This window comes from Salvia hispanica, chromosome 6, assembly GCF_023119035.1.
Source record: "Salvia hispanica cultivar TCC Black 2014 chromosome 6, UniMelb_Shisp_WGS_1.0, whole genome shotgun sequence".
NCBI classification, from domain to species: Eukaryota; Viridiplantae; Streptophyta; class Magnoliopsida; order Lamiales; family Lamiaceae; genus Salvia; species Salvia hispanica.
Genome location: NC_062970.1, coordinates 9887682 through 9913673, shown reverse-complemented (window position 1 = coordinate 9913673; position 25992 = coordinate 9887682). Strand labels below are relative to the sequence as shown.

Genomic DNA, 25992 nt, shown 5'->3' with positions numbered 1-25992 from the left:
AATAGATAAACACCAAATAAACAGATAAACCCATTTAATGCATGGCATTTAAACACACATGATAATCATCGAAAATTATTTAATCTAGTCAAGGGGGAATCAATTAAATAATTAAGTTTTATCATGGATAATGTTTATCCAAATTTATTTAGGATTTATCAAGATAGAGTTAACTATCTAAATCCATTTAGGATTATTCTAGATTTTATTTCGATAAAATCAAATCCTACAATTCAAGATAACGTTGATCTAGGATTATCATTATTTAAATCGTACTAGGATATTACTAGATAGAAACACTTCCATCATAATCCTTAAGACAAATAAAATCCAATCAACCAAGATTTATACAAATCTTAATTCTATTTAGAATAGACATCCAGAATATATCAAACAATACTTAGGATTTCTTAGATAAATAAATTTATCTAAATCCAATTAATTAAGGATTTTCTTATATATCATTAACATCCTAATCTATCTAGGACATACATCCAAATGATAAGGATAACTTGGATTAATACTTATTTTGATCCATCTAAGATTTGTCTTAATAGAATTAAATCTATTCAAATCCATAGGATAAAATAAATTAATATTAATATTAATCCTAATCCATCTAGGATTTAACTTGGAGTAAATCCATATAAATCCATAGAATTAAATAATATTATATTATAGTTATTCAAATCTATCCAAGATTTATCTAGGAACAAATCCATATAAATCTATAAGATAAGAATAAAATATTATATTATCACTATCCAAATCCATCTAGAATTTATCTATGAATAAATTCATATAAACTCATAGGATAAGAATAAAATAATATTATCATTATCTAAATCCAACTAGGATTTATCAAGGGATAAATCCACATTAATCCATAGGATATAGATAAATATTAGATTCTCATTATCCAAATTTAACTAGGATTCATCTAGGATTTAAATCCCTACAAGTCCATAAAATAAGGATAAAATCTATAATTAATCCATGATTTAATACAAAATCAAATCTTATATAATATATAAAATCTACAAAAGATATATTCAAATCTTATTTCCAAATTAATCTTGAAATATTTCCAAAATTGAATCCAAAGATTAGGAAACCCTAAATCAATTTTGGAAAGCGAAGTCACTGGACGAAGCGATGCGACGTCGCGCGGGTAAACCCGCGCGAGCGTCGCGCATAGGGTAAACCCTAATCTAGCTCTCCGTCGGACTCCCACTTCACCGCAGCGTCGTCGTCGCTGCTGCGATGCCAGCTTCGCAGCGGCTGTTGTGGGGCGATCACCGTCGCTGATCACGGCTGATCGCTGCTGCAGTCGACTGCAGCTGTTGCTGACCGCCTTAGAGCACGGCCGCTGCTGCAGTGTTGGAATCGTTGCTCACCGGCGCTGCTCGCTGCTGCTGCGACATCGTCGACTCTACAGCCGCCAGCGCCGCTGCAACGTTTCACCCACTGCCATGCCGCTGCCTCTGACAGCCCGTGCGCTGCTACGTTATCAACTCCGGTACTGGGCTGCCGCTGTGGAAGCTGCTGCATCCGTCCGCTCAGCCCAAGAGAGGCGAACCGACGATCGAATTGACTCACAATTCACGAAAAAAAAATTCGTTCATGCACTTATTCAAAACCATTGGAGTCAAGATAATCATTACCACATAATAATTATGTTATGATTACTAATATTAGGAATTAGATTCCAAAAGTCACGTCTCCAACATTCATGGAACCTTGGGCTTCTTCGTTCAACAGTAAATAAAACACATAAACGAAGAACTCATGCATTCAAGCAATTCACATAACATGAAATTAATCCACATAATCAGAGCCAAAAATTGGCTCTGATACCAATTGATGGGGTTTGGTGCCCCTTGCACAGCGGAAGACTTGTACAAAACAAATAAATCAGACAAGGATCTATTTGACCGATTATGCGATTAATCAATTCACATGTTTAACATATAATTGCATGCTAGAACGCAAATAATTCATGCTCATAGAAAGTAAATCCTAAACATGAATACTACGGTTTAAGGTTACCGATTTGATTCTCCAAAGAATCGACGATTGCTTGCGCCTTCTCCACGAGATGATCTTCAATACTAGACCACGGATCTTCTCTCTGGTTCCCGAACTGTACTCCAATATCAGTGTGGGCTGATCTTACTAGAATACTAGGACTTAAATAAAGAAGACAGAAGAAATCCTTTTGAGAATAGGAGTGGAATTCGAAAATTCCTACAGCTGGGGAGCTGAAATTTTCGAAAAATACAATAATGAAAAATTGTGTTATTTCTGTCTCCTTTATTCTCCTATTTATATTAAGTTCCTTTTGGGCCCAGACAGGGATCTATGGAAGGTTTTGGATATGGGCTCGCCCAATTAGCTTTTTACTAATTAAATTGAACCCACAATTTAATACAAGCTTATATTGGAATATTACGAGCAGCCACTACAGAAGTAATATTGAACTCTCCCCATCCAAATCCGAAATTACAAGTAATCCGGGTTTCCACTTTTATTATTTATTTCCCGCGCTTAAGATATAAATGTCCATTAATTAATTAATGTCTGCTATGGACTTAATTAATTAATATCTTATTAATTCCAAGAGTGGACTTAGCAAGAATCATTTATTTATTATTCATAGAGTAATAAAACTCCAACTGGCCAGTTTTCCGAATAATAAAACCTTGTTCGAGCTCCTCTTGAGGACATTATCAAACGAGACTCACCTCGTGCACGTTTCAACATAATAGCAATCCTAGCACCGCTAGATATTAATCACCACTACCCAATATATCAGGATTATTGGGTTGCGAAAAACCCGCACCATTTGATAAGTCAAAGTAGTGCATAATCAATACCGTATGCTCAATGCTAACATATGTAGATTAAGAAATAATATTTTATCAAGACCTAGTCTTTCAGTAGATAGCATAAAGACACGTCTTGCTGTTAGATCCGTTCAGTGCTATACCACACCAATGTCAAATTATTTCAGTAAGGCTTAGAAATATGCGGACTGACATTGCAACCTTTCACGATAGGTAGCCAAAGCCTATCTAGGTTGTGAAATTCTTCTTTTTCTTTTGCAAAGCATTGCATAGATCTGACCGTGTTACCTTAAAGTGGACGACGCCCACAACCGGTCTACTAAGCAAAAGACTTAGACTTTGTTTACTTCTTATGCATTTAAATGTTTGTAAAACATCTTATAAATGCACAAGCAAACACAATGTAATAATAATAGTGATTCTATTCGTGCGAGACTGCTCGAATAATACTGAATCGGGTTAAAAGTGGATTATAGAGTTTTACGTATACAAGCAAGATTCTATTCGAGCGAAACTTGCTCGAAACATCCCCTCCGTCCTAAGGTTGTTGAGTCATATTCCTTTCTAGTTTGTCCAAGGTTGTGGAGTCATTTCCTTTTGGTAATAACTTCATTCTTTTTCTTACTTTATTCTCTTTTAATTTCTTTTACTTTATTCTTTCTCTTATTTTCCTCTTTCCACTTTGACCATTAAAAATCAATTTTTTAAATCCCGTGGCCTGCCAACTACATTGGAAAAGGGGAGTAAAAAAAAAGTAGAACTCACATGCTGTTAAATTTTTCAATCCATTATTTATTACATTTCTTAAAATACGTATCAGGTGAAACGATGAAAAATTACAAGGGAGGGAGTATTTCGTTTACGGCGGATGTACAATTGATTGTATTTTTTAATATATGAACACGTAGAAATTTTTCATACGATTAAAAATATTTTAATTGATTGAACTATGAGAGTTTTTGAATAGGCAGATCCGACCCAACCTAATTCAAGTCGGGCTTGGCTGATTAGGCTCTTCTAATAAATCTGGGCATAGCCCAAGCTCCAAGCTCTAGGCCATTTATGTAACTAAGACGGCTGAGATGCGCTTTTTATAAAATTAATATTTTTTTATGCATTTTTAAAAAATATTTATATTTTTTATAAATAATTATAAATTAAAAATATTGAAAATTTTCAAGTTATTAACAGATATTTTTTATTACTCGTATGATTTAAACTCTATAATCAATATTTATTAAATAAATATGCGCTCACTGCAATTACTTTTGAGGAAATTAAATTAAATTAGTGGGAAATGTGGAGAAAATATAAATGGTAGAAATAATTTAAATAAAGTTAAAACTATGGTAGAAACAATTAACATATAAGAGTAATAGTAGTGGATTTTATATATGGCAGATTCATGGTTTGCGCGCGAGGTGAACCTAGGCTTAAAAAGCCCAAAATTGAACTCGCTTCAACCGAGGAGCCCAATCCAAACTCATTTAGTTTATATCTTGCCGCTCTTGGGCCTACTTGACAAGTTTAGGTTGGGGTTACTAATGGATTAAAAAAAAATGTTTTTTTTTTTACTTTTTTTAAAAAAATTAATAATTGCTTTTCATCTATCCTTACGGTGACTAGTTAGAGTGGAACATCTTATCAACTGAGTTACATTTCATCAATCTTAGAAATATTTTTAGATTGGATGTTGCACCAACTGAATTATATTTCATCATCTTAGAAATATTTTTAGGTTGGATGTTGTGTATATGCATAAGAAAAAAATAAAAGACTAGTATCTTATTAAAGAATTGAATTAAGTTAGTATTTTGAATGAGAGTAAGATAGTGTAACTATAATGTGAAAAATCAAGTCATACACAACAGGCCAGTAATTATATTCAATAATGGAACTGGTGAGCATCATTTGCTTTGTTATCTTCTCTGGAAGTTTGAGTAGGGATGGGTCGATACGATATATCGTATCGAAAATGTTGTATCGTGTTTCGTATTGAAAATATCGATCGTATCGAAAGTTTCGATATATCGAACTTTCGATATAGATAATATCAATATTGTTATCGTATCGATATTTCGATATATCGAAATATCGTTAATTCGTTATCGTATCAAATACCTATATATCGAAAAATATAATTTCAAAACTGAAAAATAACACAAAAATTAATAAAACTTCTACACAATATAATAAATATTATACTTATTAGGGTTTCATATATATATTTTCTAAATATATGAATGAATTAAATGGATTTATATATATTTATAATTTTAAACTTCAATATGTATTGAATTTCAATATGTTTCGATATATTCGATATAAAACGATATATCGCGATATAAGGAAATTAATATCGTTATCGTATCGGAAACTTACGATACAATACCGTATCGTATCGAAAATTACGATTTACCAAAAATTCGATAATTTTTTGATATTTTTTAATACGATGCGAGCGATATATCATTTTTTCGGTATTTTTCCCCAGCCCCAAGTTTGAGTGAATTCGGTTGTGCATTCATTTCAATTATGATTAATTAATTCCCTAAATTAGTACTGTAATCAATGTTTAGATGCATTTGGAAGTACAAAATTGTGGGCCTCTAAATTTAATAAACCTACACTAAGTGTTAACTTGAAAACATGGTAGATAATCCAATTGCACCATCAGGTCAAAAATGAAGTGAAGAAAAATTCAAGAACTCTTAAAGTTAGTGTCCACAATTTCGAGTATTAGGTTGATTTTTATTATTCGGATTAAATTCACGAGATACATTGGAAACAATCTATTGGGCTTGGTTTTCCGTATTTGGGCCAACAATTCTACATATTTGGAAAAGATGCATTGCTTAAAAGAAAGGGATTCTTCGTTTTTGATTGGTGACTCTTCGTTTGAATGGTGACTCTCGGACCAACTTAGGCATATTCTCATACAGCCTCCCTTAACTTCCATGATGGTTTCCTCATCCTCGTGCCTCGACGAAGGGCTTCCTTATTCAGTGTCGGCCTATGTTCGGTAGAGAGCTTTTGAAACTCATCATATGGCAGGTTTTAATTAAAAAAAGAATAGAGAGTAAAAAGCACATCTAATTAAGAGAAAAATTATACTCCGTAATAGATATAGGAATATTATGTGTCTCACATCGAAGAGTAAAGACTGATTCATAGCTTGGAAATGTTATAAAAGAGGAGCTCGATCAGAGTATAATTATGCATAAATAAATTGCGCATTAAAATGAAAGTTTAAATTTTAAACCGGTTTAACCGGTTACCGATTTCCGGTCTGATCGGGCGGCCTGAACGGTTTAAAACGGTCCAATGTGTGAGCGGTTTAAATGGTGTAACCGGACCGGACATGGTGCCAGTTCGCGGCCGAACTGGTTCGACCGGCCTATCCGGTCCGGATTTTAAAACACTGCTCTTAACTCTACCTTGCTTAGAATAAGCATCAACAATCTTCTATTCTTTTCCTTATATTATTCATTCGTCTCATCATTTTTTTAAAAAAAAATCTTGTTTTTATTATTAAAAAACAAAAATTTGAAAGAGAACGACAATTGAAAAAAAAATGAAGAAAATAACTAAATCTAAACAAAATAAAATTAAAAACGGAGATTTGGTTTGTTGGGTTCAAACTTGAAGTCCAATATTACCTTGAGGGCAAAACCCCTCTAAACACAACTAGCAAATTGTATGAATCCTACATAATTTATACAGTATGTATATAAAAACTATAAGAGGGAACGTCTTTTTACGTCTATGAACTTTTTTAATATATCATTTTAAGTCCGTAAACTTTAAAAATATCATTTTAAGTCCGTAAACTAAAAGGTAATATCATTTGAGATATTTTGAACTTTTTTCGGATGAAAATGCCCTTAAGGCCTTCAAGGACAATCCAAATTAATAGCTATCTAATTTCATAACAAATAAACTAAACACAATTCGCAAATCACCAATAGTAAGTTCTTGAAATGATTGAAAAATTAACACATACTACTATTTAATTCAATTACCATTCAAATAAATAAAATAAAGTATCAAGTCCCACTTCACTATCCCTAAATAAAATCAAGTTTAGATTGAAAAAATAAAATAAAGTATCAAGTCCCAATACACTATCCCTAAATAATTGGTCATCCAATAATTGAAAAATTAACACATACTCCTTTTGTCCCATGTTACTCGCACTTTTCATTTTAGGCTGTAAATTTGGAATTGATTTTTTAGTGTAATTAAATTAGAGTTTTAAGTGTAATGAGAGATCATTTAATAAAGGAGCTCTTAACTTAATCTAACATATTAATACATTAATTCTAACTTAAACTATAAATAGTGTAAGTAGTTTGTGACGAACCGAAATAGAAGAGTACAAATAACATGGGACGGAGGGAGTATTTTTTTACGGCAAATTTTAATTATATTTAAATTCATTTTGAATGGTAATTTAATTAAATAGTAGTAAAAAAAATTGTTGGAATCTAGGTCTTTGATGCAAGATGAGTGGAGAAAGAATTGTCTAAATTGCCCTTTGAAGGCCTTAAGGGCATTTTCGTCCGGAAAATGTTCAAAATACCTCAAATGATATTAACTTGTAGTTGACGGACTTAAAAAGATATTTTCAAAGTTTACGGACCTAAAATGATACTTTGGCAAAGTTCGTGGATCTAAAAAGATGTTCCCTCAAACTATAAAAACAAAGAGAAAACAAAACGAAATCAGGATCCATCTCGTTGAGCTTAGTGTGGAAGCCAATAAAAACAGATATCTTTATGTTGAAAAAAAGGTGAAAGTGTGACGGTAAAATGTTGTCCATTTTTGTCATTTCGGTTCGTCCGCGAAATATTGTCCACTTTATTTTTTTTTATTTTTTTAGTAAATGGACCCGTTGTCTACTAACTTATTACACTAGCATTTTATTGAAAGACTAATACTCTCTTCATTCCTTAAAAACAGAAACATTCTAAACTTTCTATTTTAGAAAGTGAACCTCACAATTCACTAACACTACTTTAATTACTTTTTCTCTTCTCTCTCTTGCTTTACCCATTTTTCTCCTTCATTCTCTTACTTCATCAATTGTGCATTAAAACTCATGTCATTTCAAATGTTTCTATTTTTCAAATACAAAGGTCGTATATATAAATATAGAACTCACATTTCACTCACTTTTTTCGCTTATTCTTTTTATATATTTTTAAAATCAGTGCGAATCAAAGGTAGATAATATTTTGGGGACGAATAGAGGATTATACCGTCATCTATTCAATTTTTTACTATATGGGGTATTTTCGTAGATATAATGGGGAAGAGTGGACCCACAGAGAAAAAATCAGAAATTTCATTATCTATGTTACCAAAGGCACGTGAACACATATCTGTTGTGCCGTATATAATAGAGCAGTGCGGGACCCACTAGTTTACTCCTACTGTACCCAAAATGTCCTCACCCAATAATGCATTTCCCTATGTGAGTGGGAAGGGAGTCAACGCTCATTTTAGTGGTACACGGATTCCATATATCTGCCCCTATCCAGTTTTTGCCAAGCGATGAATCCACCTCAAAGAGAAGGGTATTCTCGTAATTCACTTTGCTTATTCTCTGGTTATATTTGATTCCAATTGCATGGGTATACTATTTGATTAAAAGAGGGTGCAACATGCAAGAATATACTCTTTCAATTCATAACATAATTATTGAAGTTTGAGTAAATAGTTACGAAGTGTTAATGACTTAAAACTTAAAAGTTAATACATCTCGATCTAATTAATAAGTGGGTACCAATCTAATAAGTTACCCAACATATTGGGTTTACAACACAATCAATTAATGTGGAGTGGTGAATTGAAAATCAGAGAAGAACACTAAGATATGGGCAACTGTGGTTTCATAATTGACCAAATATTCTAATTCTTTAGAATGATACTGAACACAGCGCAGCGCCAGAGCAAACGACAAAATAGAAAGAGGAAGTCGAAAATAAATGAAGCCTCCATGTTTATCCGTCTCATTTAAAATAAAACATTTTCTAAAATTATAACAACATCCTCTCTATTATTTTTTCTTTCTTACTTTTCTTATTTTTATTAACTCATAAAATAACATTGAATAAAATTTTGTGCCGAAAACTAAATGTTTCATATTTATTGAGATGGAGCGAGGAGTACTAGTTGACATTATTATATTGATCACATAATGGTATAAATTATACTCCACCTGTTCCCAAAATATCGTGCCAAGTTGGACTCGGCACAAATTTTAAGAAATGTGAAAAAAAGTGAATGAAAAAAATTAGTAAAATGTAGGTCTCACATCTAGCTCATGTTAATCCATCTGTCACACAGACATGTAATGGGTAATATAACGCTCCGTATACTTAAAAAAAGTAATTAATGAATAAATTGTTTCATTTGAAAACTTCAATCAGCATCCTCTAGCCAATGGATTTTATGTTAATCCATCTGTCACACAGACATGTATCAATGGGTAATATAACGCTCCGTATACTTAAAAAAAAGTAATTAATGAATAAATTGTTTCATTTGAAAACTTCAATCAGCATCCTCTAGCCAATGGATTTTTTTTTTAATTCTGACTGCTCTAATATATTAGTAGTTGGATAGCCATGTTTGTATTAATTTATCTTAATTTACTAATTGCAATAATGACATCCATTCTCTTTACATCTAACTTGTTCCAATAGAATCTACATATGATTGCTAATTTTTAATTCTGTTTATCGATTGTGATCGACTTTCAAATTCTTTAATCTAAGGATATAACTCCAATTATAAGAACTACTACATCATTAGTCTTTGTTCACTTTTGCTATTTTGGTCAGTCACCCGTTAAGATTCTATTTTCACTTTTTGTTGTGTATATTAGTAGATCTCACATCTCATTAACTCATTACACGAATATACTCTCTTCGTCTCAAGGTAGTTGAAGCATTTCTTTAGGGTACAAGATTTAAGAAATTGATGAAGTGTATGTTAAAGTGGAGAGGATAAAGTAAGAGAGAAAAATAAAATAAGAGAGTAAAGTATGAGAAAAGATAGACTTTTTAAAAAAGAAAAAGGAAATGACTCAAATACCTTGGAATAGAGGGAGTATATTTTATTACTCCCTCCGTCCTTGAAAATTTGTCACTTATTTCATTTTCCGTCCGTCTCTAAAAATTTGTCACATTTCACTTTTATCATTTTTGGTAGTAGACCCCACATTCCACTGACTCATTCCCACTCACATTTTATTTTAAAACTAATATATGAAAGTAGGAACCACACGCCACTAACTTTTTCAAGCTTATAGTATTTCTTAAAACCCGTACTAGGACAAATGGTGCCAAATAAGGACAGAGGGAGTATAAAACTAAGTATATAAAAGTGAGACTCATATTCCACGAACTTTTTTAATTCATTTTCCTTTACATTTCTTACATTTCTTAAAACATGTGCTGAAAAGAAAGTGAAATCTTACTAGGGACGGAGAAAATAAGTCGATAAATATTTGATTTGAATACATGTGGAACACATCATATGTTGGACACATTGAAGGACTTGAATCGGCCTCGGATGAGAGCTATGACCATCAGATTGCAAGATGCTATAGTCAAACTCATCCGAAGCCTTACAAAGAAAGATGAAGCAAGACACGAGGAGATCCAAAGCATGAAGATGTTGCTCGTACTCTAAGAAGGGAGATCGGGCAACGAATGGAGACAAAGTTATATTAATGGTAATATATTGATAATAATAATGGTAATAACTGATTATCTCGAAAAGGTTGTTCCTATTAAGCTTCCACTTAAGGATATAATAAATCTAAATTAAAGTATAGAACAATGAGTCCAATTATCATTTAACTAAAATAAAACAAAAAACATTATACTCCCTCTATTCAATAATAGTGAAGTTATTTTGTCATTTTGATATGTTTCAGCAGTGGAGTCATATCCTTTTTAGTAAAAGTTATCACATTTCTTCTCATTTACTTTACTCTCTCTTACTTTATTCTATCTTCATCTTTCTATATTTTTCATTACCTATTTTATTTTTTTCTTTATTTATCTCATTTAACACATTTTTTTTTTAAATCGTGTGTCTAAAAGAACTAATTACTATGGATCGGAAGGTGTATAAAATAATAGATTTGACAAACGCGTGCTCCAATCCTATGCGGTTTGGTGGCTATTTTAGGTTTACTGAACAAATTATTTTATAACCAATGAATACATGATTATTTAAACTAATTAAATGTCGGCTTTATATTTTCTTTATCTAAGCAAGCGTACGTACGTGTCGAAAGGTATTTCTGATAACGGATACGCCTCCAATAATTCAACACATAAAAGTGGATTATGTTATCATACGTGTTTGAAAAATTATTGGCCAACGACAATAATAATAATAATAATAATAATAATAATAATAATAATAATAATAATAATGTTAGTTATAGCCATTAGGATTTGATTTGACTTATTTCCATGGTTAGTTAGCTTTTCATTTGTGTGTGAAGTTTATTAAGCAAAAATAAAATGAAATAAATGTGACTCATATTAAATATAAATATTCCCTCCTTCCATTTTTTCCCCTTATTAATCATCCCACTTCACTTTTACTACTACTATTTTTTATAATGAATCATACATTCCACTAATTCAATTCATCTCACATTTATTATACTAAAACTAATACTCCTTCCATTCCGCTTTAGCAGTCCCATTGACTTTTCTGCCCTCTTTTTTGTAAAAATGATAAAAAATAGTTAAAGTGGAGAAATGGTAAAGTAAGAGAGACAATAATGTAGATAAGACTCTTCTCTATATTATTCTCTCTCTTAATTTACCATTTCTCCTCTTTAATTATTTTTTATCATTTTTACAAAAAAGGGCAGAAAAGTCAATGGAATTGCTAAAGCGGAACGGAGGGAGTATATAAGACTCACTTTATCAATAACTATTTTAAAAAAAAGTATTCCAACTCACTTCTGTTACATTTCTTAAAATCTGCATCGAATCAAAGTGGGACATATTAGGGGACGGTGGGAGTATTATTTTGTTGACAAAGAAAGTACTCCTAATACTTTCTTTATTTCCTAAAATAAAAATTCTTTTCTTTTTTATTCATTACCAAAGAAACTTTCTATTATAGGAAATGAATTCCACGATCGACTAACATTTTTTTTCACTATTTTTATGTCAATCTCTTTTAATTTATTCATCTTTTTATTAATGTTATTAGGAAATGGAGGGAGTATATCATTTTATTAGCATATGAGGGGGATATGTCATATGAAGAGGTAAAGGGAAAGCAAAGTTCATTTTGTGGACGCAGTAAACTCGTGATGAACTCAATCTTTACAACTCGAACCAGTTGCCTCGTCCCATTACATTACCCTTCTTCACCTTAATTTCATGAACAAACAGTGGAAGTCGCATTCCGTCGCGGAAACTGTGGGCCCCCACGTCGGCACAGACATATGACAACTACTTAACACAAAATATCACTTGCCCCCTATTTTGTGGCTCAAACCCCCTCCACGTGTCCCTCCCTCACTCGTCCGCATCCAGATTTCCACTCTTGTAAAATTAGATAAAGATGCGCGACCTCTCCTGATTGCCCTTCAAACCACGACTTCAGCCTCGTCACCAAAACTATTGGTTAGAAGCCAAACGAATTAGTATTCCTTTTTTTTCTTTGACTCAATATGGGGATGACACACGACGGCGGCGGCGGCCTCCCCCGCCCGAAGCTCTTCCCCGCGGCAGCGAAGCCCTGCGGCTACTGCAAGTCGGCCGCAGCGCTTCTCTTCTGCCGCGTGGAGTCCGCTTTCATGTGCATCCCCTGCGACTCCAAGGTGCACAATGCCGCAAATATGAAGCACGAGCGCGTGTGGATGTGCGAGGTGTGCGAGCAGGCGCCCGCGGTCGTCACGTGCAAGGCCGACGCGGCCGCCCTCTGCGTCACGTGCGACCGCGACATCCACTCCGCCAACCCCCTCGCCAGCCGCCACGACCGCGTCCCCGTCGTGCCCTTCTACGACACGGCCGAGTCCGCCGCCATAAAGTCCGCCGCCGCAGCCGACGCCGACGCGAGCTTATTCGCCGACGGCGGCTACTCATGGATCCCAACGAGCCCCATCGCCGCCCCTAAAGACGCGCCGCCTGATTTGAAAGCCATGGAATTGTTCTTCCAGGATTCCGACCAGTTCATCGACTTCGACAGCTACCAGATTTCCTCGCAGCCTTACAGCGACAGCGTCGTCCCGGTCCAAACCCCGGTCAAACCGCCCCTACCGGAAAACCGGTTCGAGATCGATTTCACTAGGTCCAATATCAACTCCTACAACAACAACACCATCTTCACAACTCCATCCCTCAGCCACAGTGTAATTACTCTCTCTTTGTTAATTGAGTCGTTTTTCTATTTTAGGAAATTTAAAAGTAATCGACTCATTTCTATTTTCTTCAAAAAGTAACATTCCTTCTTATATTATTAAAATGCATCAATTAACAAGAAACGGAAACCAATACTAATTAAATTCACTAATGCTATTATTAATTACTTCATCTAACAAATATACTTATGATGATCAGGTCTCATCCTCGTCAATGGACGTGGGAGTGGTGCCGGACGGGAGCTCTCTATCAGAAATATCGTACCCTTTCGGTCGAAACATTAGTGTTTCGACCCCTGATCTGACTGGGAACCAGAGTTCCCAGATGGACCGGGAAGCAAGGGTGTTAAGGTACAAGGAGAAGAGAAAGAACCGAAAGTTCGAGAAGACAATTCGCTACGCTTCTAGAAAGGCGTACGCAGAGACCAGGCCGAGGATCAAAGGCCGGTTCGCAAAGAGAACCGACTCGGAATCCGATATCGACCGAATATTTGGCGCCGGCGCAGCTAATTTCATCGCCGATGCGAGATTCGGCATAGTCCCCTCGTTCTGACGGGAAAGATTGAATTATATATACTATACTATAACTACTGCTGTATCTCTTCTAATTTTCGGCATAATTAGATTTCTTTGTGAAAGGGCGATACTATTAGTAAACTCTACTTGCTTTTAATCTTATTTCAACTTTCTATAAAATTTTAAGCAAATCGGAATTGTATGATTGTAAATCCGAAAAGCTCTACTACTTTTTGTCGAAGGGCTTTCCGGTAAGTTACTATGTCAATTTCTCTTTCTTTTACTATATTCTTTATTTTTTTGTTGGACTGATAATGGAAGTAAGAATATTGAATTTTGCTTAACAAAATTTTTATGAATTAAAATTCCATCCCTAGCCTTTAACGTATCAATGCTGCCTAGTCCTAATAACTCTATTTCGGCGTATGTATTTGGCAAGCTTCCATCAGAAATACTAGTAATAATAATAAATCATGTAGCCTTTCTTTATTTAATTTCAAGAATTGAATATTTTTAGAGCAGATTATCGCAACAATCACGAGTTTAGTCCATTTTTGGTTATCCAATAACTTTCTAATACAGCTGATTATGTCAATTTTTTTTTAAAAATCAATTGTATCATAGTTAAATATCCAAACACCCTACATGCCTTCATATCTTAATCTTTAGGGTCAGTTTGAGAAGCTAGTAATGCCTAGATATAGATATATATCTTTACATTTCTAAATGTTTGGTATCATAGTTACATTCCCTTACAAGCCTGTGTTTTTCTCTATAGTCCATCTCGGCCCGGCAGATTTAGCGTCAAAACGAGCCGATATGTATCTAACAAAATTAGTCGGGTAGCAATTTTGCCTCCATTCATGTACTCAAAATTAAAACTTTATCTCTTTCATGCCCTTCGACGTCAATCTCACAATATATCTTTCAGTTTGATATTTTCTACCAGTATGGCCAAAGATAGGCTTATAATACAAGAAAAATTGCTAAGAATATACCTTTAATTACATAAAATAATAGACACATAAGACATTAGATTTCTTGGTCTTGGTATAGTTGAAAAATTGTCAAAACTAGAATATCATCAATTATTTTTACTATATCAAAGCTATAATATAGTGGAGTAATCTATTATTTTCTGAAGTGTTGAAATTGACTGAAATCGACAAAATTATTTACTAAATATTGATAGTCATGGTAAGTATGGTCCCAACCATAAATATGGATGAGTACAAATATTATTGATTGGCATGTAGGAAAGTGGATCTAAAACTGGATGCTGGTTGGCTGAGGGGTCATGTTCAATGCTAAAAATGATATTATAATTAGGAATGATATTATTCGTGGTGACAGATTTTGGGTTAATTTAGAATAGCTGTGCAGCAAGCAATTACATATCTCATCGCAGCTGTATATGAAATCAGTTTGGCCGATCTACTGTTAGCTTTTTTGAGCTACAAAACGAGAATTCAGATTTTTATAAGATAGTTGTCCGCCTAAATATGTCAGCAAATGAGTTTGTGGTTTCTAATGTTACGTGCGCATAATACAACTTAATGGTAGCCATTAATGTTATACTATAATTCTCTAGTATTTGTTCCATCCGTTAATTCGAAGCCAACTAGATAAGTGAGTTAGTATTTTATTTGGATGTCACAAGTTGATTGAGTCATTTTTTAATTTAAAGACCGAATTAGAGATCAAATCTTAGTTATTCATTTTTATAATCTAGTGGAGTACTTCATTTTTAGATCGTTTTATTTTATTTTATACAAACTTTATTATTTGATTGTTTTACTAAAGACTGAACTAAAATGAACTTAAAATCAGCTATGTGTAGTACTATTTTTAGTTCGACAATTCGGCACTAAGAATTAGTTTTGTCTATATCACAATCCAACTCTTACTTTATTACTCCTATTACACATATATCTTTATAATTTATTTTATCTTTTACTTTAATCTATTTTTTACCTGACTCACTAAACTACACTTCCTTAAAACTTGTACAACACATTTATTTAAAATCCGTATCGAGTCAAACTATAAATCATGGACGGAGGGAATATCCCTTTCAGAGTAAGTACCGTTAAATACTATTTTCTTTGAACTCTACGAATTATCTGAGAATTTTATGCTTATAAGACAGAAATGATTATATATTTTTATTTTAAGATGCGTTTTATGTTAACCAAACAACATTTATAGGTTTTTCTAAATATTTATGTTAACAACTTTTTTTCACCGCCGATATCGTTTATTAGCCATAATGAAAACCCACTTCGTTTACAAGTTACATGTTGGAAGGTATCGTATATACTTATGAATTGGTGAAATGCGTGGTATTCATTAGATATGAATTTATAGTAGCATAACATGATAGACCGACCCAAAGACTATAAGCGGAAAGTTATTTTGAATTTTATACCATGAACCGTTATCTTTATATTTAAATTTTGTGACCCTTAGGCCTTAGTCAATAATAGTACTAGTCTATGGATCCTTCCCCCGATTTAAAAGGAACACAGAGTATAATTGTTTGAGAAGTACTGGGAATTTTTATTCACATTCTCAAACACAATGAATTTAATTCATGTTTTAACATATCATTAGTTCATGAGTTATTTTATTAAATATGACCAATATATTACTGAGCATATATAAAAAGTCATTTGAAAAACTATATTTACATAGCTTATAGCAAAATAATAGTACTCTCTTTGTTCATAAAAAATAGCCTAATATATTCATTTTGTAAGCATCTACCAAAATTAATCTCATATACTAAAAATTAAAAAAAAACACTCTCAATTTATTTATTTTTCTTTATCTTACTTTATTCATATTTTCACTTTCTTACTAATACTTTGTTCAGTTTATTTCTTTTGTTCTTTATTTTATCAATTTTGAATTAAAACATGTGTCGTTTGCTGCTAAGGTTATTTTTTGATAGATAGATTGAAAATATACCCAAATAATAATAATACACAAGAAAAATATTCTCACAAAAAAACAATTACTACTTTGTAGTTTATGATTCAATAGAGGCGTTATGGTTGGAGAAATTAAAAGGGAAAAGGAAAATCGAGAGGCAAGAAGGAACAAACAAATACATTAAGTGAAGGGGCCTCCATGATCCATCCACTACAAAAATGGTCCCGAGCCACATGAAGTTCACGTGCGGAGTGGCCCAACATGCTATCTTCATCTTCTTTCCATAGGGGGCCCACTTAACATCTTATTGTCTCCATCTCATTCTCTGTTATTACAGTCCAAGTCCAACAAACACGCTAGATTCTTTGCTACAAATAGTGCTACAGATTTTCTTTCTAATTTTAAACAAATTAAATAAGCCTTTCATGCATGGTTGAATAATCTTATTAACACATTTTTTTTTAAGTTAGGGTAGGTTGCGACCTGTACAAATGTTGTTACTATTTGTATAAAGCAATCAAAGATATAATCTTATCATATAGCGTGTATTTTAGTCCCCAAATGTCAATTCACTCTTAAAGATTGTAGATTGCCCCTAATAGTGATTAAATTTAGAAGGCTGGAGTTATAAGATTTTAACTTGATAAAATCCAATTTGATTAACTCGTGTCCTATCTCCTATAGGTCATGTTTGGTTGACGGAAAAGTAAAGTTGGCAAGGAAAATGATTCTTGGAAAAATGAATCCCAGGAATATGATTCCTAGTAACTTTACTTTCTTGTATTTGGAAAATATCAAGATTTTAAATATATATTTAATTTAAACACCAAACTAAAAATATACTTATTATTTTTTATTTATAAAAAAGAATAATAATATAAAATTCTTAATAAACTATTAATGACAAATAATAATAATTATATTATTATATTTACTATTACAATGGATAGTTTAAATATGGATTATCTATTATAATATAAAATAATACATATAATTATAGTTTGAAATATTATACTCATTTATTATAATAATAATAATAATTAGTATTATAATTATAATATTTAAGGATGTATAAGTGAATAAATTTAATAAATGAAAATTACACGATAACTTTATTGATTAATTATTAATTTATAAAAATAATAATTATTATTTATCATACGATTTATATTATATAATTATATTTTAATTATTTGATAAATTATTAATTATTATTATGAATTATTATAAAATAAGTTATAATTTATGATAATTTTAATCATAGTTATTTAATTTCTAAAATTAAGTAGTATGATTTATATTTTTAAATTATTTTTACAACATTCTAAATAATAATAAAAATAAAAAAACAAAAAAAACTATACTATATTGCATTATATATGTAAGAATCCTAAAATTGGGAAAAAGAATAACTAAGAAAAGCTAGGATTTAGAATCCTGGAAAATTGTACTAACTTTCCTTGTTCTCGGATTCTGATTACTTTCCCAGTTTGATTAAAAACTGAAACAAACACAGAAATTTAAAATTTAAGGAATCAGATTACTTTTCAAGACAGAATTCTGGCAACCAAACATGGCCATATTGTATCACTAAATCATCAAAAAATCTGACGCACTATTCCTGAATAATAAATAAATAAAATTCAGATTATGATGTAAGAACTAAATAACTAAAAGAACATATAGAGTTATATACTCTTAAATTCTAGAATACTAATGTTTAACTATTTATAGACAAGTAAACAAAAACGATGTTAATAATGCACAACATAAATAAACAAGTAGAGTGTATAAAACTAGTCGGATGAATCTATAAGTCTTTTTCTACTTGCCTTGAACTTTCTTAGATCTTTTGATGAATGATTGATTATGAGATATTGAATTATTGACGCCATCATCAAATTAGATAATCATTGACATTAGAAAATAAGATAGCTTCGAACCATAGTCTGAATCAGAAGAGTTGATCCATCTCAGCGGACTGCCGACTTACCTTGATGTGGAACTCGACAGACCGTTAGACGGTAAAATATCAGTGGACCATTGACTAGGGGACCGTTGTCTCGGACTCTATTAAAATCAGCGGACCATTGACTAGCGTCCATCCATCAATTTGACTTTAATAATCGTATCTTCTGATCTTGCCTCTGTTTAACTATGTCTTATGAAAACTTAACAAACACGTTACATAACATTATTAGGAATATAGACCAAAACATACGTAATTCACATGATATGCAGTTAAAATTGGCTAAGTCTAACCTCTTAAAATATGTAAATTCTGTGTTTACCATAGTGAACGGTTATAGTGTCAATATGAAGTTATTCCCATCTTGGATAATGACATTGGAGTTTAATAAAGTACTGAAGAGGATCGCGAAGAAATTAGTACGTGGGTATTTTGTACCTGATTAATCATGACATTTTAGGTAGCGATAACTGACATACGAGAAGGGATAATACGAGAAAGGACAATACGAGAAAGGACAATAATTGCTCAGAACATCTCTTGGGAAAAATAATCTTTGACATGTCTTAGTGTGTCGAAGATTATTTTTCCCAAGAGATGTTCTGAGCAATTATTGTACGCAAACTCATGTAGTTAAAATATATCCCAATACAATAAATAATTGTTTCTGAGGTCTAACACTTTTTGGAGTAAGAAAAATTAAGCCAAGCTAGCAGCAAGTTTGATTAATTAATTGGACATAAGATATCTAAAAACATGAAATGAATGATATTGACAAGGAGCCCTAATTTTGTAATATGGATTTAGAGCATCCGCAATGGTCGGCTAGCGACCGGCTAGCCGAACCATTGGAGGCGGCAAGCGGCTAACCGGCGAGCCGATCGGCGTGGGTTGGCCGATTGGTGGGCGCTGGCTGATGCGCTAGCCGCCATTGTGGCGGCCCGATCGGCCAGCGCCGATTTTTGTATTTTTTATTTTCAAACCTATATAAACGCGATTTTCGTTTCATTTTCATTTGCACCACTTGTTTTAACGAGTTTTCTCTCTCTCTAACTTTCTGTACAAGAGCATCATCGCGCGATGAGTAACGCGGGTGGTAGCGGTGGTGGTAGTGGTGGTAGTGGTGGGGATGCTGAGGAGTACGAATGGAGGATGAACGAGGCTATGAATGCCTACATGAACCGCGAGATGGAGCGGTACATGCGTAGGGTGGAACAGCAGGCGATACCTCGCCCTCCACGAGTTGTCCACCGCCGAGCAGTGATTGATCGGGATCACATAGCTGCACATCAGCGGCTGTACGACGACTACTTTTCAGAGAACCCGCGGTTTCCCGCCAACATGTTCCGGCGGCGTTTTAGAATGCGCAGGGAGTTGTTTATGCGCATCGTTGGGGCATTAGAGCGTCAATATCTGTGTTTCCGCTTCAGGCACGATGCGGCTGGCAGACCCGGCCACACCCCTATTCAAAAGTGCACGGCGGCAATCGGCAGTTGGCCTACGGAGGCGCGGCAGACATGTGGGATGAGTACCTCCACATCGGTGAGTCGACAGCCCTGAAATGTCTGAAGGATTTCTGTGGGGGCGTGATAAGCGTTTTCGGTGAGCAGCACCTTCGAAGCCCTACTCCCGAAGATTGTCGGAATTTGATGCAGATGCACGGGGAGAAGCATGGGTTCCCCGGGATGTTAGGCAACATAGATTGTATGCATTGGGAGTGGAAGAAGCTGTCCGACTGCCTGGAAGGGGGCCTACACGACCGGCTACAAGTCAAAGAATCTCACGATAATCCTCGAGGCCGTAGCTGATTACCGGCTGTGGATCCGGCATGCGTATTTTGGGGTAGTCGGGTCGAACAACGACCTCAACGTCCTGAACTCGTCTCCCCTCTTCAACGAGAAGTGCCAGGGCGTCGGTCCAGCCGTCTCATTTGTGGCCAACGGCAACCGGCATGATATGTGCTACTACTTGGCGGATGGGATATACCCTCGGTGGCCGGTCTTTGTGAAGACGATCAGACAAACAAGTGATGAAAAGAAGGCCTACTTTGCGGAACGACAGGAGTCGGCGCGCAAGGACGTGGAGCGCGCATTTGGTGTGCTCCAGTCTCGATGGGCGGCAATTAAGGGTCCAACGCGTTTGTGGGATGTCGGATGCGTTTCCCAGATAATGTACGCCTGCATTATCCGCACAACATGATCGTCGAAGACGAAGGCGTACAACCGACTAGTTGGGTCAATGACGATGAAGCCGGTCCAAGCCACGGAACGGCCACCCCTAGTGTACGACGTGGGGTACCTCTCGATGAAGCCGGCCGCCTCAAGGAATTTGCCAACATGCGCCAAGTGGATGCTCATATTCAACTCCAAAAGGATATAATTGAAGAGTTGTGGGCACGGAGGATTGCACGGCGATAGTTTTTTTTTTCTTTATTATGTACCTTTTTAAATGTAATTTTTTTTATCTATGTACCTTTTTTAAATGCAATTAATGAATTTTTCCGTATATGTCTCGTAAATTTAATTCCGTAATTTAATCGTAATTTTAATTCCGTAAATATAGTATATTTTGAATTATTTTTATTGCGGCTGGCCTATGGCTGGCCTAAATCTGATGTGGCAGGTGGATTTTTTAGTGTTGCTGACGTGGCAGGGGAGAGAATGGTTAGCCTATTGCTGGCCTATGTACCATTGCGGATGCTCTTAGAAGACAAGTCAATATTGATCACGGTAGTGTTGGAGTTTATTTACTAAAAGTTGTTTCTAGTGTACATGTGCTAGTATAGTTGCTCAAACGCATGTATACGAAAAATTACCCTAATTTGAGATTAATAGCATTAATATGCGGTTTATTTAATTATATTTCATGCATTAAATAAACAAGTTAAAGACTTCTGCATTGTAGGTTGGTAGTGGAACAGGTCTCCGCACTAGGTGACCTGGCTAGTTCCTTGCAAAAGAAAATATTAGTATTGGTATAAGACTTCTAATGGCAGACGGATGAAGTATATATGTAAATTTTAATAAAAAAATATTAACATAAAAGTTAAATGCAATGTCAAATTAAATGCCTTTAATGCTATGGTATGTGGAATAATTGATGAGTGAATTAATTGCATGATTTCTTTGTGACCTAATTGCGTTTTGGAGTTGAGATTTATTTGAATAGTCAAATATATGACGTGGCTGTTGAAAAGTCAAAGATGTGGAAAATATGATGTGACCGTTGAAAGGTCAATGTGTTGAGAAAAAGAGGTGGAAGTGAAAATTGTTGATTTTGCGAAATGATTGTGAATATTTGATGTGGGGTGGAATATGTTGTAGTGAATTATTTTCCCAAGGGATGAGTGAGATTAAATAGGATTTTCATAAATATCCTACACTTTTATTTGGAATTTTCGACCCCTATAATTATTGGAGAAGGAATCCTATTTTTCTTGGATTTAATTATTGCTTGGGATAATTATCCGAATTAAATCCAAAGTCCAATTATTCTTTAATTCCACCATGGAATTTTCGAAACCCACCCTACAACATAGAGATTTTCAAAAATCTCATATTTTAGGGAAGAAGGAATTATTTATATATTATTTGATCCCTTATTTATTCTCTTCCATGAATAAATATAAATAATCTAGCATATCTTACCATATCTAAGAAGATCTTGCCATATCCTATTAAAATTAGGATTTGAATTTAAATTCCTTGTGGGAGAGGAATAAAAACCGCCACTTCCTATTTTATTTGGGAGGATTTATTATTTTTATTCTGCTCCGTGATATTTTATTCTACTCCGTAAAATATCCAAATAAAATCATAGGCTAATTAAATAGCCTAGAATTCGAATTCCCCTTATTTCTCCCCTAATTCACGCCAACTTCTACTATCAAATCTCCCCAAATCTTCTTAAATCTTTAATTTATTTAATTAAAGATATTATATCTTGCACCCTAGAAATCATAATTCACGCCCCCTCTCTCTTGAAAAACACGTTCCCCACTTCTTCCACTTCTTCTTCAACTTGTTTTCTATTTTATTCAAGATCTCTTCATTCTTTACCAAGAATTGAAGTTGAAATTCAAGAATTGTTGAAGAATCAAGGCTATTACTTTGTTCTACCGTTCGTTCTATCAAGAAAAGGTACTTTTATATTAATCTTTTCTCATCTAACCGATTAATCGGTGTTCTTGAACCCTCATGCATATAGATCGAGTGAAAAAGGGAAACCAATTGATGAATGAGATGCATATGTGTGTGTGAGTGGATCGTGTGTATGTGTGTGTGTCTCGAGGTGCGTGCGTGTGATGTGTGTTGTGAAACACTCATGCGTGACACGTTTTGATGATAGATCTGGAGTTGTTGTGCGAATAAAAGTGATATGATAATTTGATATTGATTTTGAACGGTGATATTAAAACAAATTAATGGGAAAGGGAAACGTGGGAACATGCATGATTTTTGAATCCATGTTCGAAACTGATTTGTGATACACATAAATTTAAAGGTGATAATTCGCGCTCCCAGCGTGATAGCAAGGAGAAGAGTATATTTGCGAGCTAAGCCGCCGAGGTGGGCTTTTCTTTTAAAATAAGGACATCATCCTAAATATTTATTGATGAGAATGAGATATGTGTTATCATGCCTTGATTTGTTTTGTCGTGCCTATCCCTTGTGGCTATGCCACTATTGATTTAATCGAATTCGGATCCTCGTAGAGCCACAAACTCTACTTGGATTAGTGTACACCAATGTTAGACCGAGTGCTGGCGTACGGGTCGGCCGGTCTAGTGACCTGGATTGCGGCCGCATTCCTTGTCATGTAGAATGAGGATATGGTAAACGCCGATGTGAAAAATAGTTGCGCGACCGTGATTTTGGATAAATGATATATATTGTGGTGCCTCGGGCCTTTCTAAAGATAAAACCCCGATGGGCACTTGGAAATGGCATGTGATAACTATATTTGTGATAAAACTGTTTTCGGCATGAGTCCACTGAGTATGTTTATAGTACTCAGCCCTGCATGTGTTTTCCCTATGTGCAGGTTGAGTGGCGACGAGCGGTTGACGGTGTCGAGCAAAGGAGAAAATAATAATATGATCAGTTTGAAACTTTGAGTGTAGTTGTGTCTTCATACATAGCTTCACCCTTCTCTTGGTTGCTTCCGCTGAAACATGAAACTTATGATTGTTTGGTTGAGTTTGAACTATTTTATTTCGTTGGATTATTGAGACATGCTACAGTCGGGGTTATTTTGAAACCTTGTCATTGTGGGAATGCTAATTGTGATAGCCCTTTTTCATTGAATCTCGTTGCTAAGGAATTATTCTTCTTTTACTTAATTGTTCATTAAATATTTTGGTCAAATCCCTTTTTAATGAAACCCTAGCCTATGATCTCTGCTGCATTTAAGTCTGCCTAGTTAACGATCGACGTATTTATTATACCCTAGAAGGGCGGGTCGTTACATAAATAAAGTTAGATAATAATTCGTCCCCAAAAAATAGACTAGTTTTACCATTTTTGTCATCCCCCAATATTAGACAAAGTCTAAATATGGAAAGTGTTTCAACAAATAATAATCCTACACATTTGTCAATTTTTTGGAGACGGAGAAAGTATCGTAAATTTTTATAAAAAAATATATTCACATAAAAGTTAAAGCCAATGTCAAATTCAAATTTTGGCTAGTTTTTTACTTATCAAACAACAAATTTAAAATTAGAATAAACTTTTATACTCCCTCCGTCTCATAATAGATGGCCAATTGGGGATTGACACAGATTTTAGGTGATATTATTTTGTGTGTTAGGTGGAGTGAGGAAATGGTATATTTATATTAATGTGAGAAGGAGTTTTCTTTAAAAAAAGAAATGTGACATTTTTTGCGGGATAAACTAAAAAAAAAAAGTGTGATATTTATTATTGAACGAAAGGAGTATCATATACGAAACTTTACTAAACTAAGAATGTAGAACTCTTGTAACATCAAATTTATCCAACACAAAATAGGCAAAGAAACCCTACTAATAATTGTTTGGTAATTGATTTATTGCTGCAAGCATGAAGAATGAAGATATTGACGATGATTGATGTAATTGGATCTAGAGTCAATGGGCTTTAGTTTTGGACTCAATTAGACCAAACTAGAGTTCAGTACAAAATGAGTGGATTACCTGATAGACGTAAACCAAGACCAATCAAACAAGTATGATTGAGGCCTAGACTAAAATCGCCTTCCTCATCTAACTTCAATTTGTAATTTACGCCCAATATATAGATATTGTACAGTGTGCTACTTTCATTAGTAATTCATAATCCAATGATCTTGTTTACCTCCAAACATATACTCCTCCCCCCAAAACAACAACCCCCCCCTCCCACCCCACACACACCCATTAAAAAAAAAGTTAACATTTTGCTATTTTAGAAAGTACGCAATTTAAAGTCTCATTTGCTTTCTTTTCATTTAAGATAGATGAACCATATGACTTAACTAAAACATTACACTTGCATTATGTTATAAAATCAATATATAAAAGTGGGACCCTAATACAAGAATATACCCATCGGTCATTGTGTTAGACCCAACGTTGATGGCCGACCCATTGCTGGAGGAGCAGGAGACAGATGTTGAAGAAGGACCGCGCGTGTTCGATTCAATTGAGCAAGATGAAGCTGCGTCTGAAACACTGAGGCCGCTGCGCGCCCACGATTGCAGACAAGAGCACCAGACAGATAATGGCAATTATGTGTCGTATTAGTTCAGTTTATTTAATTAATTAATTACCTCAGTTTGCTAATAATTTTAATTATTGTTGAACCGGATGTTACATTAAACTATCTAGTCAAGCCCAATAAGATTCTTTCTGGATTTTCTTGGTGATTATCTCCCGAGTAAGAGAGTCGAATCATCTAAGGTCCTTAAAATATAAATAGGGGTTGTGTTATTATTTTTCTCTCAAGAAATAACATAATTTACCTACTTTATGTCATCTTTATTTTATTTGCAACCCTAAATTTTTGGATTGATCGACGGGGAGAGTCTATGATGTCCGAGTTCTATCGCTGTTTTTTGTTCGTTGCTGCCGGTGTACGTTAAGGGAACTATACCCTTAACAGGCCCACAACCCTCATTCCATTAACTCATTTTTCCATTTGTCTTCACAAGGCCTAACAATTTCATATAACTCGTATTGAGTCAAATATTGGACTATAACTGGAAGTAAAAAGTTGTGTGCTCAAAATTAAATTAAGATGTCACTACTATATACGCGTTGAGTTGCGTAGCTGATCAACAGAAATGAGTCACGAACCAAA

At 34.2% G+C, this 25992-nt stretch overlaps 1 protein-coding gene across 1 annotated transcript; it reads left to right on the top strand.

Moving 5' to 3' along the window:
* Window positions 1-12475: 12475 nt before the first annotated feature.
* On the top strand, window positions 12476-14053 carry LOC125197043 (zinc finger protein CONSTANS-LIKE 5-like). Its single transcript, XM_048095737.1, has 2 exons — window positions 12476-13245; window positions 13454-14053. Exons 1-2 carry the CDS (start codon window positions 12565-12567, stop codon window positions 13805-13807), a joined length of 1035 nt encoding a protein of 344 aa, XP_047951694.1. The 5' UTR covers window positions 12476-12564; the 3' UTR covers window positions 13808-14053.
* The last annotated feature ends 11939 nt before the right edge of the window (window positions 14054-25992 follow it).

Coding starts and splice junctions, on each gene's coding strand:
- LOC125197043 (XM_048095737.1), top strand. CDS start 12,565: ATGGGGATGACACACGACGGCGGCGGCGGCCTCCCCCGCCCGAAGCTC. Junction 13,246..13,453: donor CTCCATCCCTCAGCCACAGT/GTAATTACTCTC, acceptor TATGATGATCAG/GTCTCATCCTCGTCAATGGA.